Source organism: Lytechinus variegatus, chromosome 17, assembly GCF_018143015.1.
Source record: "Lytechinus variegatus isolate NC3 chromosome 17, Lvar_3.0, whole genome shotgun sequence".
Lineage (NCBI taxonomy): Eukaryota > Metazoa > Echinodermata > Echinoidea > Temnopleuroida > Toxopneustidae > Lytechinus > Lytechinus variegatus.
In genome coordinates, this window is record NC_054756.1 from 20,009,555 (window position 1) to 20,030,168 (window position 20,614).

Genomic DNA, 20,614 nt, shown 5'->3' on the forward strand with positions numbered 1-20,614 from the left:
TGTAAACACAATCAAAGATGAATGGGCTTATTCCCCTGAAAATCAATATTTTATGCCAATTTTCCCAAGAGGGAAGACCTAATTGACTGACTCATGAAGCGAGCAAACATAATATGAGCTTGTCATTCTGCAAGATTAAGCAACAGTTGAAAGAGCCCAAGGATTTTCCTCTTTTATCTTCTCTTTACATGTATGTCACCCTCTTCCCAGATGCCTGGGAGGTGCATAAATCTGGGAATAATCTTCGAAGATGAGAAAGAAATAAAAAAAGTTCTGAGAGATGAGATGATATCCTATCATTTGGTATAGTATTTCAATTGGTATTTATCTCCTTTCGCAAAGGTTTTTTTTTTAATGAACTTAATGTCTGACTACTGTTGCCTCATTTTTTATGGGAGTTACAATCAGATTCATTTTCATTTTCTGTCAAAATATAAAACCAACAGAGTATCAGAATTCTATATCAAATGAATATCAAATAAAAGGATATCACCTCATCTTTTTTGAATAAAAAGAAATTAGAATAAGTCATTCTTTACAATACAGTCCTTTATATCAAACGCTCAAAGTTATCCCTATCAATCTTGATTATTTGTTGCATTATACATGTACATGATTTTGAGTTAGCTAAGTTTTATTTTATTGATTTTATCTTGTACAATACTAAGTTAATTATTGTTTTGTGCTTCATGATTTGTTTTAATTTTCAATTTTACATATTTTTGAGTTATTTTTGTTTAATTAGGACCCCATGGAAGAATGGTGATACTTTGTAAATATCACTGAAATGGGATATCCTCCATTGTAAATATTTTGATGATTTTCATGTTTTTACTTTATATTTATTTTTTTAATTTATTCATTCTCCATTCGTGGGCTGGATTGGCCTCTTCAGTCACAGGCTGTTCTTCTGAGGGGTCCATGACTTTTTATATGGAAATAAAAACAAACAAAAAACAATAATTGAAGCATTGCAATTGCAGAGAGATCTAAATCATATATTATAAATAATAATTCATAATAATTCATGCATGAACAGCATGACTGATTACATTTTGTGACAAAGGCAACAGTTTTCTCATTCACATGCTTTTAATGATTCATTATATTTTATGACAGCTATATGTATGTTTATTTCCGGCATTTTAAAAGGCATTGCCCTTTTTACAGTACAATGTACATGTACATGGTAGGTATACAAATAATTTTTTGGACACATCTCTCATTTGTTAGAAACAAATTTGTTATTAATGTATTATTTTATCACTTTATCGATACTGTATGTCAGCATTTGTGAAAATAGACATTTTCCTTTATAAAGACTCCCATTTCTCTTTACAATACTTATGCCAATCAAGAGGATGCAAGATGCAAGTAAGGAAAGCAATGAACAAAAAAAACATTTGTCCCGTTATAAGTACTGGTACAAATTACGTGTGTGTCATAATTTAATACTGTAAACAAGGCAGCATATATTTCCTTGTCCTGTTCCTTTCAGAAGCTGCTAATTCCAAGAAATAATCATTTTGTGACAACAAGTACAAGTGTGTACACTACAGGGAAAAAGAAACTTGGCATGATTTTGCGGGATGCGCATTTTCCCGTTAGGCACTTTTTGATCAAAACACGATGCAATCTCGAAGCAATCACGATGCAATCCCGTTATTTTTAGGCCACTTCAAAATGGATAACGGGATTTTCAACCCGCAAGATCGATATTTCAACACGCTATCAACCCGATAGAAAATCCTTAATTCCCGATAGACAGCGGGCCACTGCTAGCGCGCGCATCAAACGCGTCCCCGATAGAAATCCATGTGCGCAGCTCTTGACCGAGTGACCCAGTTATAGTTATAGTTACGTCTTTGGCTTAAAGGACGAGTAGATTCTCTTTCCAATGTTTATTTACGGTGCTAGCTCCATGATTTATTTTCCAGTGTTTGTTATCAATGACTTCTTCCGTTTAAAGGACGATTAGATAATCCTTTTTTATCTTTCATTTTTATCTTTTCTGTAATTTTATAAAACTTTAATCAGGTACGTATTTCATTCAAACAACGAGTATTTTCATCATTTTCTGTTCATTACGTGTTTTTTTTATTTCATCATGTCTTTTATAAAAGATTCGCTTTCCATCATTTACTGTTCATTGTTGTTGTTTTTAATCAGTAATAATTCGTTCATTTAAAGGACGAGTAGATTTGCTAACCATCATTTTGTGTTCATCAATTCTGTGTTTTTTTTTATTTCATCATCACTTACGTCTTTTATTAAAAGATTCGCTTTCGGCCATTTCCTGTTCATAAATTCTGTATTTCTTATTTTATCAGTTAGTCGTTCATTTAAAGAACGAGTAGATTTGCTTACCATCATTTTTCTGTTCATTCTTTTTTCCCATTTAATCAGTTACGACTTTCATTCAAGGACGAGTATAATTCAGTTTTGAGTTTTATTATGGAGTTATGAAATAGAGATTGTAACAGAATTAATCGTAGTTATAGAAATTTGAATAAAAACACAACCTTTGAGATACGAAATCCATATTAAGAATGGAACAGAGATGGCTATATTTGCTAACCATCATTTTTTGTTCATCAATTCTTTGTTGTTATTTTCATCACTTACGACTTTTAATCAAAGAAGATTTACTTTCCATAATTCCATTATTTTCTGTTCATTAATTTTGTATTTTTTTTATTTTATCAGTTACGTCTACATACGTCGTTCATCTAAAGGACAAGTGAGATTCGTCTCCCATAATTTTCTGTTCGTCAGTTATGTGTATTTTTTTTATTTCATCACTTACGTCTTTTATTCGAGGAAGATTTGCTTTCCATCATTTTCTGTTCAATGTTTTTTTTAATCCGTAATACGTCGTTCATTTAAAGGACGAGAAGATTTGCTAACCATCATTTTCTGTTCATCAATTCTGTTTTTTTTTTATTTCATCACTTACGTCTTTTGTTAAAAGATTCGCTTTCCGCCATTTTCTGTTCATAAATTCTGTATTTCTTATTTTATCAGTTACGTCGTTCATTTAAAGAGCGAGTAGATTTGCTTGCCGTCATTTTTCTGTTCATTCTCTTTTTTTTTCATTTAATCGGTTACAACGTTCATTTAAAGGACGAGTATTATTCAGTTTTGAGTTTTATTTATGGAGTTATGAAATAGAGATTTAGAATCAAGTTATTGTAACGGAATTAAACATATAGTTATACTTAAATAAAAAAACAACCTTTGAGATACGAAATCCATATTAAGAATGGAACAGAGATGACTATATTTGCTAACCATCATGTTTTTGTTAATCAATTCTGTGTTATTTTCATCACTTACGACTTTTAATCAAAGAAGATTCACTTTCCATAATCCCATTATTTTCTGTTCATTAATTCTGTATTTTTTTTATTTTATCAGTTACGTCTGTACATCGTTCATCTAAAGGACAAGTGAGATTCGTCTCCCATAATTTCTGTTCGTCAATTATGTGTTTTTTTTATTTCATCACTTTTACGTCTTTTATTCGAGGAAGATTTGCTTTCCATCATTGTTCGTTGTTTTTTTAATCCGTAATACGTCGTTCATTTACAGGACGAGAAGATTTGCTCACAATCATTTTCTGTTCATCAATTCTGTTTTTTTTTATTTCATCACTTACGTCTTTTGTTAAAAGATCCGCTTTCCGCCATTTTCTGTTCATAAATTCTGTATTTCTTATTTTATCCGTTACGTCGTTCATTTACAGAGCGAGTAGATTTGCTTGCCATCATTTTTCTGTTCATGCTTTTTTTCATTTAATCGGTTACAACGTTCATTCAAAGGACGAGTATTATTCAGTTTTGAGTTTTATGGAGTTATGAATTAGAGATTTAGAATCAAGTTATTGTAACGGAATTAATCATATAGTTATAGAATAACTTAAATAAAAAACACAACCTTTGAGATACGAAATCTATTAAGAATTGAACAGAGATGACTATATTGGCTAACCATCATTTTTTGTTTATCAATTCTGCATGTGTTTATTTTCATCACTAACGACTTTTAATCAAAGAAGATTCACTCTCAATCATTTTTCTGTTCAATTCTGTATTTTTATTTTATCAGTTACATCGTCATTGCAAGAACAAATTTATTCCCTTTCCATCATTTTTTTAGTCCCAAAAATTATGTGTTTTAATTGTTTCATCTGTTACGTCTAAGCTTTTATTCATAGAAACGCTTTCCATCATTTTTCTGTTCAACAATTCTGTATTTTTATTTTATCAGTTACATCGTTTAATTCCAAGAACCAATAGATCCCCTTTCCATCATTTTTCTCTTCATCAATTATGTTTTTTCATCAGTTACGTCAAAGAACGAATAGATTCGCTTTCCATCATTTTTCTGTTCATCAGCAACTCTTTTTTTATATTTAATCAGTTACTTTGTTTATCCGAAGGAGGGATGGATTCGCATTTTCTGTTCATCAATTCTATGTTTGTTTGTTTTTTCAGCTACGCCTTTCATTCAAAGAACATGTAGATTTGCCTGACATCATTTTCTGTTCAATTCTGTTTTTTTAATCACTTGTATCCATGGTTCATTCAAAGAATGAGTAGTTTTATTTTCCATCATTTTTCTATTCATCAAGACAGACATTGTACCTTAATTCTTAAGAGGATTTGAATAGTAAATGGAAATGTTCAAAACAAATTGTCAAAGCCTTCATTTTCTGAAAATAATAAATTGTTTAAAATAACGTGATAAGTAATTTTCCTATATTTCCAAATTTTCACAACATAATGAAGCACATGCACTATCAGTAGATTTTATTTTCAAGAGACCAAACATTTTTATGGAAAGAGGGGTGCGATATTCCAAAGCTGGTGTCATATCGTAAAAAAAAATTGTAATAGGCCTATTTGTATTTTGGTGTATTTTTTCGGGGGTGGAAGTCTGATTGATTTTTAAAATATTTATGTATTTGATATGATGAGTGTTCAGTCATATCCATTGGCATTGCGGCATAGACCCCAACCGCCCTTCAAAGCATTATCTTTTGTGCGAATAAATCTTTCATCCACCCAACTAATGTATAGTGAGTGGAATATAATGTGTACAACTTGTTATAAAGTTTTGTATATTTTTCTAACAACTGCGGATCGAATGCTGAGAGAGAAGAATATTGGGGATAATGGGAAATAAAATGCAGAATCGTGTGCAGGACACGGAGAAGATGACAAAAAGGACAACTCCATATTCCGTATCCGTCCGACCGGGACATTCATGAAATTTTCTGTCCCTGATTTCTTTTACTTTTGACAGTCTGAGCACTGCAAAAACTGCGGTGTTAATTCAACACCAGTCTGGAATCTATATGACCACACTAGAGAGGTGTTAAAAAAAACATCGGTTTGGTTTTGGACAAATTCCAAATATGCGTTTATACAACACCAATTACTATTAATAAATCATCGATTTAAATTAAAGCCGGTGTTTCAACACTTCTTTTGTGTGGTCATATATTCCAGACTGTTGTTCAATAAACACCGCAGTTTTTGCAGTGTGGTCAGTTTATGAAAATGAAGTAAAACTTGAGAAAAAAAAAAAGGGAATCGGACGTACAAAAAGGTTGATAATTTTTTGGAATTGTCCAAAAGGAAGGGAAATAAGAAAGGACCAGGTTCAGGACATGGCTAAGAAGTCGAAGAAAATTATAAGGAAAATAAAAAAAGGAATAAACTACAAAAGAGGAGGAAGAAAATATTTCGCTCTGTGCAATGGCCTCAATCAAAATGAACGTCTCTTTTATTGCCGTAAACATGGTAAATGCGTTTGTTTCCAAACAATTTTGTTTTGGTGCCTTCTTCAAGATCTCAAGTCGTAACGAAACTCATTTGAAAAAAAAATATTTTAGAAAAGGCAAGTACAACTCGTATCTTTCAAATGTTAGGGATGATTTCACGTCGTATAACATATTTTTGTGATATTTTTACCTCACAACTCTTTACGAATACGAACCTTCAACAATTCTTAGATTATCATTTCTTATACCTCTTTACCATGCCGTGTGCTCCAAGATCCAATCGAATTTCGTATTATTTCGAAAGTGAAGTATCCGATTTTACGTTATAAATCATATCGATATGATATGATTTATACTTCAATACATTTTACGAATCCATATGTTGAAAACCTTCAACAATATTTCTAGATTATTCATACTTTTTATCAAGCCAGGGCGCTCCAATATCCAAGCGAAACTCGTATCTTTCAAAAGCTAATAATGATTTTTTAACTCCAAATTCTTTACGAATATGTTAAGAACCTTCAACAATTTTACATTATCATTTTCATATAATTTGATCTGGCTAAGGTGCTCCAATATCCAAGCGAAACTCGTAGCTTTCGAAAGCTAAGAAAAATTATTTTACGTCATAGATCACATGGATATGATTACTTTCTTCCTTAAAACTTTTTACGAATAATTATGTCAAGAACCTTCAACAAAATTAATAGATTATCAATCATTTTCATACGCTTTAATCAGACCAAGGAGCTCCAATATCCAAGCGCAACTCGTATCTTTCAAATGCTGAGTATGATAATTTCATGTCATAAATCATAGCTGACATGATTACGTCATAACTCTTAGGAATAAAGAACCCTCAACAATTACTAGATTATACCTTTTTATCAGGGTCTGTGCTCCAAGATCGAAGCGAAACTCATATATTTCGGAAGTAAATTTGAGTGATTTTACGTCATGAATCATATCGATATGATTATATTTTAACCTCAAAACTCTTTACGAATTTGTTAAGAACCTACAATTATTTTTAGATCATTAATTTCAAGTCGTAAATGGGTGATTTCAAGTTCGGTGTTGACCTTTTGGTGTTGGTGTATGGTCAATTTTTACACGATTATAACACCAAACATAAAATGAAGATGGTCCCGAAAAGTCAATCACTAGTTGTTGAGATGACAATAATGTGATCTGAATCAGTTATGCAAACTTGAATAAGTTTTAGAGTTAGGGGAAGCAATCAAAATTTCAACACCAACACCATCAGGGCCGACACCGGACTTGAAATATCTCAATCAGATGATTTCCATTTCATAACTCTTTACAAATATATTAAGGAACTTCAACCATTTTATAGATTATCATTTTATACCGGTTTGTGTCACGCCGGGATATCTCTATTAATCCGAAAATGCGTCTTTAATATTTCTTATCGGAGAACATAAATTCTGTTCAAAATGTAAATGGACATTATCTGAAATTGTGAAAGCCTCAAGACAATCTTAAAACATGTCCCGCCTTAAAATCATGAATAAGAAGGGTTTCCTCTTTACTAAAATAAAATAAACACATTCGGATATTCAATGAATGATCTGTGAACGAAACACGCAATATTCATGTCAGAGTAAAAATGAATTAGCAATGAAAGTCGTCAATACAGTTACATTTCCACTTCAATCGTTTTTGTTCAGTTTCGCGCAAGGATGATCATTCCCTTTAAAATCATTTCCTGTTGTTGTCTCGCCTTTTAAAAGGTGAGCGCGCATGTCTTGAAACTAGCTTGCGCATACATCTATCGAGCAAAAACGCGCGTCAAACCAACGGGATCTCGGTGGAAGCATGGAAATCACGTTAGAAGCGGGGATGAAAATCACGACCGCGCACGATAAAATCACGACCGAGCACGCTAGAATTTGCGTCTCAGTTTTGAGTTTCCCGCTACAAATCCGTTCAAATCCCGTTAGACCATCCCGCACATTTGCTAGCGTGTTTCACGATCCCGAATGCCAAGTTTCTTTTTCCCTGTAGTGTACATGTTTAATACTTGGTTTTGCTCTAAATAGCCTGCAGTGAACATTAATTCTTTTGGGGTATTCTTTTTAAATGTGCTTTGCATGGAAGGTGTTCTACTAACTTCTCATAATATAATTTTTCATTAAAATATAAGTGGCCCATTTCATAAAGAATTGCAGCCATAAACTTAATCATTATTTGAAACTACCATGCTTATCTTGATTGTGATTGGCTGCTGAGCCCTGTTACCATGGTACTTGCCATAATGGCAAATTTACTAAAGTCTTAATTTAATTAAACGGGAAGTTCAACCCGATTATTAACCTGACAATTATTATTGTCATGCTTGTGCATCAAAAATATTGCACAATAGACAAGATTCATATTTTATAAATTTGATTCTTGGCAAACATTGAAACAGGTTATCATCAAAACAGTTCTTAATTCACAGAGGATGGGCGAAAAGAGAAAGAGCCATGTTGCAGAATTGCCCAATGCATTCTGAAAAGTAGCCTCCAATTATTTTTTGCATGCTTGAATGGGTTTTACATATTGATTTGTAATATGATTATGAATGAAAAATATTTATAGTGCTCCTCTAAATTCTGTGGGAAATTAACATGGAAACATTGATTTTTCTCACATACGGCCAAGGCCCATAAGGTTTTGCGCAAAGGGACTTGTCACCCCAACAGTCTTGTTCATACGCAGGAAGTGATTGGGAAGTACGGGTTATTGGAAAGGATAGTAAATTGAAAGTTCATGAGCTGAAAAGTTGGGTAATCCAGACACTTACATCTTGAGAGGAAGTTCTCCACATTCTTGCTTTTCCGTAATGCTGGAATGCCGCAGTCTCGTGTTAAGGCACATAGAGAATCCTGCATATGAGAGAAAGAGAAGAGAGAAACAAAGATTAGTTTTATATGGGTAAATAATAATTAATAATGCATTTGTTTGTAAACTTTTTTGCATCACATACAACATCGTCAATGTTTTCAAACATGACCAAAGTCTTCCCTGCTGGCACATCAGGATCCGTTGATGACTTCTACTCCAAGGTATACTGTCTCTGACTTTGTCAGAAGATACATTTCTTCCAGGAAAATGAAAGATCATTCCGGAAGGTACATGTATTCCATATTGCTAGTGTCTCAAAAACTGGTTAAAGGCCTGTTCACACCGCCCGAGCGTTGTTGGAGCAGTTGTGGAGCGGAGAGAAAAAAATCATCACCCCTCGCTACCATTCACCATTTTCAATTTCGATTGGTTTTCGATTTTTTCCCTGATTTTTCCCCCAATTTTGTGAGCGAAATTCGGCCCTCTTTCCCTAACGCTCCACGACCGCTCCAACAACGCTCTGGCAGTGTGACCATGCCTTAAGTATGTTCTGAATGATTGTGACATGATTGTGTCAGGTTGATGAGTTCTACGCCACTATATTTCCCTTTCCAACTTTGTCTGGAAGATACATGGATTACATTTCTTCAAGGAAAGTAAGAGTTCACATTCTGGAAGGTAAGTGTCAGAAATTAATTCTGATATCACTAACACCTACAAAAAAAAATCCTAATGATCATGCATTGATATGTGATGTTGAAGACTTCTGCAATCATAGCAATGCAGCTCTTCTCAGCTATCAAATATAAATTTGTAAGTTTTTCTTTAGCTCAAGTGGCATGATTGAAGATTGGCAGGTGATCGCCGATTACTGTAGAATCGAATCAAATCAGGAACCGCTTTTGAAATCTATTAGATGTCGTAACTTTAAACGTATCCTAAATACATTGTATAATACATATTAAGTATTTTGCAATAACGCAATAGGCTCCCTTTGACATGACAGAAATCACAACAAAGATACAAATAGATCTTGCTGCATTTGATCCTGTCATCACAGTTAATTAATATGTCAATATTACATCAAGGACTAATAGTCACTCTCCTACTTTGAAATCTGTGGTCTGGGGCCCCTCGCCGATCTGTCATATGAATAATGAAAAATGGGACAGTGTTTATTTATCAATCCATTTGAGAGAGAGAAGGGAACAGTTGTATCAGAAGCCACTGCGGTTTGGAGGAATAACCTTGTGAACTTGCATGTGTCGGCACAATGTTTTCAGTTGAAACACCACAAAGCACAAGTGCATGCGCAGCGTACAAGTATGTACAAATAAACTTTACGAGTAATGCCTAGTACGTTAAAGCTTTGTGATACAAGCCCTGTGATCTTCTGTTACAACTGATTAGAAACCAGAAGCAAAAGTTGGTTATGCTATTCCACGAAGAAAAGCTTTGACGATTAGTCAGTGATTTCCCGTTGAATAATTCAGCTTCGTGGCATGAGGAAGTTTTCACTACACATTCCCAAAACAGAACTCTATATTCTAGAAACCAGCTGGAGACTTACCCCAGCTGAGACGCCGAGACGCTGCTCAAGATGTCAGGAATTTTTTTTGGTGATGCTCTATCACTAAAAAATACCATATTTCAATACAGACTGCGATTTGCCCATTGTGTACTACAACTCAATTTTCAATTAATTAAAAGGTACAAACAAACTTTAGGACTGGAGCTGGGGGCACCATTTTTTACATACAAGTAGCAAATACAAGGATTGATTATCATACCAACAAGACAAGAGACTAATAAAAAAATTGTTGCTACATGTATGTTCATGTACACATGACTTTTTGTATAGCACTACATGTACACGTACATGTAGCAGTCTTTAATCATTCATTGAAATGCGATACCAGGAAAAATTTCCCCCAGTAGTGGTATTCTTCTGTGAAAATTGATTTAGAAAGTCTTGAGATGAAGCTAAAGGAACACCGACAGACAATTGATAGGTGTGTCACTGTAAATACACGCTCCATATCATCATTGTGCTGGAATGCAGTTTGTACCACAAGAACTATACCCAATAGTTACATCAAGGCTCCACACTAACTTTTTTTCTTGGTGGCCCAAACAATCTACCAAAATCATCAATTTCATATTTTTGGTGGCCCTAAAACAATAGAAAACATTACAATTTATCAAAACTTTGGTAGCCCAACCAGGCCACCAAGTGTTGGCTTTTACAAAATTTTGGTGGCCAGACTCTCATTTTTGGTTGCCCCAGGCCACTGCTAATGTCGAGCCCTGTTTACATGTACATCAGGGCAGGGAATTATAAGACTGTTCACACGTCACAAAAAACATCAATGTCTGTGGGTCAAAAGTATGATTGTTCATATATCATAGTAAATAAAATCTGGCTATTAGTATTAATAGTCTAATAATACATTTAAAACAACTGCATAAGTCCTCAATAATGATATTGACATTCCAGTGCCTTGTAGCATAAAGAGATGCAATCAATTGAAAATGTCTCAAATTGGCTTGTCAAAGCAAATTGGTATTGATATTATAGAAGTGCTATTGCTCAGTTAGAAATCTAAAATTGCATTTTGATAGAATTCCTGGTTGCATGTGTGTCTGTGCGGTACCTACATGTACTACTTTCAAGAAAAAAGCTTACTGTAGTTGGATCAAGTTCAGGAATACAATAAATGCATGAGCTTTTGTGCACTAATACCTTATCCCCACCGTCAAGATTTGCACAATTGATTGAAACCATTGTCTAATAAATGTAGCGATCGTTTCAGATCTTGAAGTTGGGGTCAATTGTGGCAATCATGATTGTAAAAAAAAGAAATAAAAGATGGCTTACAAAATGTTCACGATCAATTACAAAAGGCCGATAAGATTCCATATCAATGGGAACAAGCCTATAAGGTACAAAGAAAGGTTTTGAAGTAAAAATTAAAGTTTGTGAAACAGCCCCAAATAAAGTGAGTTTCTACGGTTCAGCAAAGCAAAGGACATAAAAACAAATCGTAACTTTATTAAAATAGTCTTTCATTTATCAGTATTGAAAGGAGTTCACAATCCCTTTTTGAACGAGAAACATAACAATGTTGGTAGCATGACAGAACACAAGGTAAAACACAAGGTGACAATGAAATGCCTTTGAAAGCCAGAGTACACTCTAGGTTAAGGTCAGGCTACAAAACAAACTCTCTATTTAACCGCTGCAATAAGTTTAGGCACAACAGTTTGTAAACTGAGAAAAAAAAAATCTGTGCAAATTGCAATGTGGTTGAATATTGTCGGCCCTACATGTACACTGTACCTGTACATACTGTACATTCATGGATTATTGTATTAGTACAAGCTACATGTACATGTGCATAACTGTATGTATTGGTGTAAAAAGAATTATTTTATAGAACCTATGAATATTGCTATATTGCTACATGTATGTGTTCAAGAATGTGATACTGTTCGCACTGTATCATGTATATAGCCATCCTGCATTATTAACTGCACATGCAGAAGGAAATTGCCACTCTCCCAAGAAAGATTGGATCAATAATCTTTCATCAATGTAGTATCATTCCTTCTTGACAAAAACTCTGTTGATTCATTGTAATTTGTTCTGGTCAATTTGTCCTGCATCTGGTGATACAGGTAATGGGACGATTGAGTGATGCCCATTCCTTCAGAGCCAGCTCCCAGAGAGGACAACAAATAGAGGAATTTTGTGACAGCTTTATTGCCATTGCAGATGTCACAGAAAGCATCTGCAGTATCGATCAAGCGTTGCCAGTGATACTCCAAAAGACATTTGTTTTATATTTCACTTCAAAGGCAATACTGTTTGGAAACATTTAAGAATAATGAGATACATGTACATGTACGTGCTGCTGTAAGATGTGCATACTGTACATACATGTATATATGAGTTTTAACACAAAAAACACCTTGTATAGTGTAAAAAGTGCTTCATTTACATTCATTATGAGCATTTATTTTTTACTGAGGACCAATAAATTTCTAAACATCCTTTCAATGTGGCATGTCAAAAGCATGTAGGCCTATGTACACATGGGGCTTTAACATGTGAATGCTGATTAATGTTAATGTGTGCAACTGATTTTTTCAACATTAAAGGTGGTATAAAAGAAACCATAGTCATGAAGAGTTCCTGAGAAAGCTCCCATTTCCAAGAATGTGATTAATTATGGCCTATCCTGGATTTTGCTGCACTAATGTTCTGCATTAAAACGTACATGATGTGGTTTTTCTTTCATACAGACATAAACTACTTTCACTTTTATTACACAAAATACCCACTCAGGTGACAATGTAATATAACTTATAAACCAGAAATGATCTCCGTAGCCCAATTGTAGCTCTGCTAGATACATGTACCGTATCTCTATTAAAAGTTTTGTACATCTACTTGTTGTACACAAGAACATGTAAATGGGAGGGTGAATGTCAAACATTCGTAATGTTGCACACCTACCGTCCAAAATGTACTGTTTCACGTCTTGACATCATTATACGATTCAATTAATACTGCACTTTATTAGTAAATATTATGCAAGTGCACCTAATGAAGACTTGGTCTACGAAAATGATGTAGTGGTGGTCACTCACTTCCCTTTTGTAATATACATGTAAAGAACAAAAAAAAAACAAATGATCCACGCAGAGAAGTGGACTGGGAATTCTAACCCCCATTTCCCTGGTCAATGCATAAATTCACTTTCAAACTTTAATGTTTGAAGCATTTATAGACAGACTCTCATGTATTGTAATTTATGTAACCTTGCAGGGGCCGTGGAACAATTTTCAAAAGTGGGGAGGGGGCTGACCATGCAAAAAATCACAATCATATGGTCATTTTTACGTTTTTGTACATGGTTTTGGAAAAAGTTGGGGCTGAAGCCCCCCCCCCCCCCCGCTTCTGCGGCCCCTGACTTGTGTGCAGAATTGTCCAAGTGCAGCAATTGGGACCTTTATATCATACACAGTAGACGTACATGACAAGAACATGAGGAATCTACAGTGCATGCCAAGTTCAGCCTGGCTGGTTGGACCAGGAGGGAGCCTGCATTTAATTACCAACACTTGTCACCGATACCTCAAGCTCTACTCATCAATCTTATCCCCCATGATCATCATCCTCCTCTCAAAACATTCAAGACCCTGTTTGCATTGAACCTCAACGATAACATTCTCTAGAAACATCATTCATTCTCAATACATTATAAAGGGTGGCAATACTGTACTACATGTATGTATCTACATGTACGTAGCTGGGCTACTACACTCTCTTTCTCCACTTTTCCTACTCTTTTTTTTTTGGGGGGGGGGGGTTGGGATGGGTGTTAGTTTTTTTAATTCTTTTAATATCACTCCATAGTGGAATACCTACATGTACACTGTACATGTAAACATTAAATCTTTAAATACATTGGGGTGATTTCAGTATGGTGTTGGCCTTGGTGTTGAAATTTGGATTGTTTCCCCTAGCTCCAAAACTTATTCAGAGAACATTAAAAACTGATCCAGATCACATTATTGACAATGTATCTCTTACATGTATAGCTAGTGAGTGACTTTTCAGGACCATCTTCATTTTATGTTTAGAGAATTTAATCGCTTAACAAGTGGAATGCCTCTGGCCGTCTCACCTGCATCACGCGGTTCAATATAGCAGCAGTGCTGACTTTGAATACTACTCTAACTCGCACAAGATGTTCAGTGATACATGGTTACTCTTATGTCCACTTTTTATGAACTAGACCAATAAACTTACAGAGATTCACCAAAAAACCCCAACGTGGCCAAAGTTCATTGACCTTACATGACCTTTGACCTTGATCATGTGACCTGAAACTCAAACAGGATATTCAGTGATACTTGATTACTCTTATGTACAAGTTTCATGAATCAGATCCATAAACTTTCAAAGTTATGATGGTTATTCAACAGATACACCCAATTCGGCCAAAGTTCATTGACCTTTGACCTTGGTCATGTGACCTGAAACGTGCACAGGATGTTCAGTGATACTTGATTACTCTAATGTCCAAGTTTAATGAACTAGACCAATAAACTATCAAAGTTATGATGGTAATTCAACAGATACCCCTGATTCGGCCAAAGTTCATTGACCCTAAATGACCTTTGACCTTAATCATGAGACCTAAAACTTGCACAAAATTTTCAGTGATGCTTGATTACTATTATGTCCAAGTTTCATGAATCAGATCCATAAACTTTCAAAGTTATGATGGGAATTCAACAGATATCCCCAATTCGGCCAAAGTTCATTGACCCTAAATGACCTTTGACCTTGGTCATGTGACGTGAAACTCATGCAGGATGTTCAGTGATACTTGATTAACCTTATGTCCAAGTTTCATGAACTAGGTCCATATATTTTCTAAGTTATGATGACATTTCAAAAACTTAACCACAGGTTAAGATTTCGATGTTGATTCCTCCAACATGGTCTAAGTTCATTGACCCTAAATGACCTTTGACCTTGGTCATGTGACATGAAACTCTAATAGGATGTTCAGTAATACTTGATTAACCTTATGGCCAAGTTTCATGAACTAGGTCCATATACTTTCTAAGTTATGATGTCATTTCAAAAACTTAACCTCAGGTTAAGATTTGATGTTGACGCCGCCGCCGCCGCCGTCGCCGTCGGAAAAGCGGCGCCTATAGTCTCACTTTGCTTCGCAGGTGAGACAAAAAATTGACCTAACACCACCAGCAACATTAAAAGGTCAACACTGAACTTGAAATCACCAATTGACTCTGATTTATGTGGTAAGTCGGAAAATGTCATGATTAATGCAAATTTTTGTGAAAACTAATAACAATTTGCGAATGTGTCGGGGTTTTTTTTATCAAAGGGCTGATGGACAGAAAAAAAATACATGTAGATTGATAATGGATTCATTGCAGTTGTATCTACATGTATTCAATGTATCTTTGTGTCTTCTCTTATCTCTTTGATCTGTTTGTAATTTAGCATTGTCACTGATACATCATCTCTATCATCAATCTAAATCCAAACTGATCATTCTCATCTCCTTTACAGACATTCAGCTAGGACTGTTTGCACTGAACTGAATCTACAATGTAACGATGTCATAGAGACCGTTCTCATCACGCTTTCTAAAACTAGTTTACTGGAAACCGATTCAGGAAACCACTTTGGAAGATCGCTTTGCTAGCGTTCCCACTTGATCACACGAAAATGGTTTCCAAAATCACTTCACGTAAAGCGCTCTTGTTGCTATGGAAACACTCTCAGTGGGGTGACACGTTTCGCGCAAAATTCGAAACCGCAGCATAGGCATTCTACACCTATCGTGTGGAGTAGCGCGATCAAAATGTGCGAAGATCGCTTCCCGAAGAACGGTTGTGTCCTCACGCTAAAACTAGTTTAACGAGGCAAAGCGATCTTGAAAACTACATCGCGAGGTGGTTTTCCAAAGTGGTTTGGAAGATCGCTTCCAAGACCGCTTTGACCGTTCTCACTACGTGTTTAAACTAGTTTCCACTATTAAAAACTAGTTTTAGGAACGTAGTGAGAACAGCCTCATAATTCCAGTCACATCTTTCCAATTGCAGCCATGGGTGATGTTCCAGAGAGTGGTGTGTGCAATCTATGTTACACATGACTTTACCACTTGAAAACATCCTTATTACTACATGTAATGATGCATTCATAATTTTTTTTACATGTACTGTAAGAGAGTGATATCAAATAGAGTATAACTACATGTACAATACCAAAGTATCTACTTGAAAAAAAAAAGATAGAAAAAAACTAGATCACATACATGTACGTGTACAATGTACAGTAATGTACAATTTGAACAATTTAACTGTAATTACAGTATCTCTGTAAAGTGCATTCACAATTGCACATGAAGTATGATAGAACAAGGATATAGCAAAGGACAACATTTTTCATGAAATTTGTCATCATAATAAATGAAGGCCAAAGTACATGTACATGTGCATGTACAGTGCATTGTCCTCTGATAATGACACATATTTTTATCACTTTTTAAATAAAAAATCTATAGTTCAGGCTTCAGGGAAATCAAATGTATGCAGAAAAATCAGAAGAAATTAGCTGTAGGGGAAGGCGGGGTAAGTTGTGACAGTTTTTGCTTTTTGCATGTTAGAATTGATATGATTAAAGATGTTGTCGTAATAAGTACCTTGCCTTGAAATTTAATTCTTCTGAAATATTTTCCACCTATATATAACTTTCTATCCCCACACTGAAAGTCATCGTGACCTTTGAAAAAAACGATGTCAAATGGCTCAACTTGCCCCATATACGGGGTAAGTTTGAGCCACCTTCTGGGGTAAGTTGAGCCACAAAAACTATGTACAAAATGTATGAGGGGAGAACTAGCATGTCAATTTTTTGTTTAAAGTCATTTCACTTGCTAATTCTCTATAAATACTAACATCCTTTAAAAGGAAAAGAGCAGTCATGTAAATTTGCTCCTTTCAGCCAGCACTTCAATCGACTTTTATGGTTTGTTTGTTTTTTAAGATACATTACCATAGGAATTACCATGGCTCAACTTGCCCCATGCTGTTTGGCTCAACTTACCCCAGTCCGAACTTAGTGCGATAATTTTGTATCCACACATTTATTATGCATCCATCATATAAAATACTATGACAAGAATGAAGATCCATACCTGGACTAATAATGTTGCTATCATGTATTTATTATATTTAAAGAAGTGTGTGTTTATAAAGCACTCATCTATTTCACACTCTTTTTTACTTTTTTGGCTGAAATTCATATTTTTCCCTCTAAAAAACTACTTTTTGTTTCAAAGTTGAAAACAATGTGGTGGGTTTAGGGGTTATGCTATGGGTCATCAATACATGACACCACCACAATGTCTGACTCATTCATTATTGGCCTGGGGCTGGTGGCTCAACTTGCCCCTATGCTCAACTTACCCCGCCTTCCCCTACTCTTATTAGCCAGTAACAATTGTTTCATTGGTTATAATTACTGAAGACATTTCAATGCACAACTTTATGCTTCCACATGCATGTATCATACTGTATGGTAAATTGCCAATACGTCTACTGCCAACTCGTCCATTCATCACATGGTATAATGTCATTCCTTCCATCAACATTTTGGCTAACAACCTTTTGGTCCAATCATCACATTGTCAATGACCATTTTGTCTAATAACCAGTTGGTCTAATATCCATTTAAATTTCATTCATTTTGCACAATATAACATTTAGTCCAAATAGACCAAATGGTATATGGACTAAAATACTAAATGGCTATTGGACCAACTGGTTTTTTAGACGGAATGGCATTAGACTAAATGAAAGACCGCCATGTGATGAGTGGACGAACTGATGGTAGGCCAAATGATAGTAGACGAGTTGGCAATTGGAAGAATTGGCATGAGACGAATTAGAAATAAATCATACTGTACAGCATTTTCATGATAAAATAGCTCAATTATATTTTAGTATTTTGCAGACTCCATTCTAACTATCAGACACATGAATACCAGACTTCCCCACATGAACATTCACAGACATCCTGGTTTATACATTCTAGGTCCAGATGTCATCAAAATACAGAACAGATGGTTTTTGGACAACATATGTACTACACACATTACCAAATCTTTGTACCACATGTCATGTACAATTAATGGCGAATTGATAAAAACATCACTTTCTCAATTACTTCTAAAAAAAATATTGAATGCTCCATTTTTTTTACAGATTTGACAATAAGGAACAACTTGACTGAACCATGTAAACAATGCTAATATTTCTAATTCCACATGTTCAGGGAGGAATTACTCATTGTTTCACTTGACAATGAGAAAATTAGAATGTTATAATGAAATATAATAAAATGAAAAGGAATATTGAGTGGAGGATGTCATCAGTCTCCCCATTTGCATACCTACCAGGATGTGCATTTTGGTTTTGTGAAATCAAAAGGGTAACTTTATAAAATAAAATGTCATAACTTTCTTACATCTGATTTTGATGAAATTTTCAGTGTTATGCTTGTTTAATTTTTCTCTTTATTCAAATCAACTTTTTGCATGGGTGAACTTGTCCTTTAACATACAGTGTATAGTCAATAGGAACAGATACAAAGAGCAGACAGAGATAGGAGAGGGTATTATTTTGAGGATGAAGATAACTTCGGTTGGGGACAGATGAAAGAGGACAATCATAACTTGATAATGCCTAGATAAATAATTAGGATGGGTGATATAAGGGCAGAGACAGTTATAGGGTAGACTGGAGGATAAACAGAGAAACAGACAGGGGTATATACAGCTGAAATGATAAACAGAGACTGAAGGATAATACTTCAGTTCAGTCAGAATAGTAGTGGCAGCAAACAATTATTTCATGAGAAAGTCTTCAAAGTCTAAATGCTACATGTACCATATTATCATAGATCTGATTCTGGTACACACAACATTGAAATAAACTTTATAGATTTTTAAATATGGAATCCTGATATCTAAAATCCGATAATTCTGATGATCATTAACACAAAAGGGCATATGTGGGACAGTGAATTAACATTGGAAAAATACCCTACATTTCATGGACTTCTACACTTATTTTGCTCATTTCTCAGCAATTACACATTACTATTATTATTATTACTTGTTATTTGTACTGCGCTTTTCCCATTAGGCCCAAAGCGCTTACAATGAATAAGATGTAATATTCTAAAAACTACAAAGTATTAAAGAGATGAGTTTTTAATAACTTTTTGAAGATTGCTAATGATGGAGACTGTCTAATTATTAGTGGCAGGTTGTTCCAGGATTTTGAGGCCGACACCGTAAAGGTTCTATCACCAGCTAATGTACGAGTTAATGAATATTGGTCAGTTTGGAGTAGGATTTGCTGGTAAGACAGTACATAAGTAGCAATAGGTGGTACATGTACGTACATGTAGGCCCAACTTCATCAGCCTGATTTCCAAATTATTCTGCTATTTCTGACCCAGCATACATGTACATGTAAGTATTATAACAATCAAAGTCTGTTACAAAAAAAGATACAATTCAACAGTAACTAACACTGATGGTAACAATGCTAATCAGCCAATTGAAAGGAATGGATTACATGGAAGTTATTACTACATGTAGATGGCAAAGTGACTATAATAATTAAAAACAATGTTATGCAATGGGGCCCAAAAACAATCTGACTTTATAAAAAGCAAAAGACAAAGCAATTTCAATCAGCGCGCAGTATCATTTGTATTCAAATTACAAAACAATTCGAAAAAAATGAAAATATGACACTAGTTGGTGAATTATCCAGATGTCTTTTATTTGATTTTAATCATAAAATGATGTCAAATCAATGTAATAATGCAAACTTTAAATACAAACAGTACATGTAGGACTATACACTTACTGAACACTATAGGCTTGGGATACAGTAAATTGTATAAAATGAGGGCCAGGGAGAAACAAAAATAAATCTTACTTGAGTTGAAATCAAAAGCAACAAACACAAAAATCAGAAAGTAGGCCACAGAGGTAGAACAGATCAAGAAATATAGGAGTAGTGTGAGGATAGAGACTTTAACGAGGTCATGCATTCTTGACATGGTTTAAAAGTTCAAATGCATCAATATACATGTACATGTACATGTACCAACTTCACAAGCTGCATGATGTGTACACAGATCAAATAGGACTCTTCTTTACAACTCTATAGGGCCGTCTGCACCATCCCAAATTTTCAAATTAGCACGCTATATCTGATCCGGCAAATTATCCCGAACTGAACAATCTCGAGATTATTTGCAATGAAGACGCAATTATCGCGCTAGTTCATAGGATTAATCTCGAGATTGCAATCCCAAGTCAACTTGGGATTATTTGCAAAATG

At 34.7% G+C, this 20,614-nt stretch overlaps 1 protein-coding gene across 3 annotated transcripts in view; it reads right to left on the minus strand.

The window, feature by feature from the left end:
• Positions 1 to 8,698, minus strand: part of LOC121431378 (rho-associated protein kinase 2-like) — a 56,332-nt gene extending 47,634 nt beyond the window's left edge. For all 3 annotated transcript variants that reach the window (XM_041628924.1, XM_041628923.1, XM_041628922.1), the window contains exon 1: positions 8,601 to 8,698. In XM_041628924.1, coding sequence (XP_041484858.1) covers positions 8,601 to 8,688 — 88 coding nt within the window. In that variant the 5' untranslated portion in view covers positions 8,689 to 8,698. The remainder of the gene's footprint in view (positions 1 to 8,600) is intronic.
• Between the last annotated feature and the right edge of the window lie 11,916 nt (positions 8,699 to 20,614).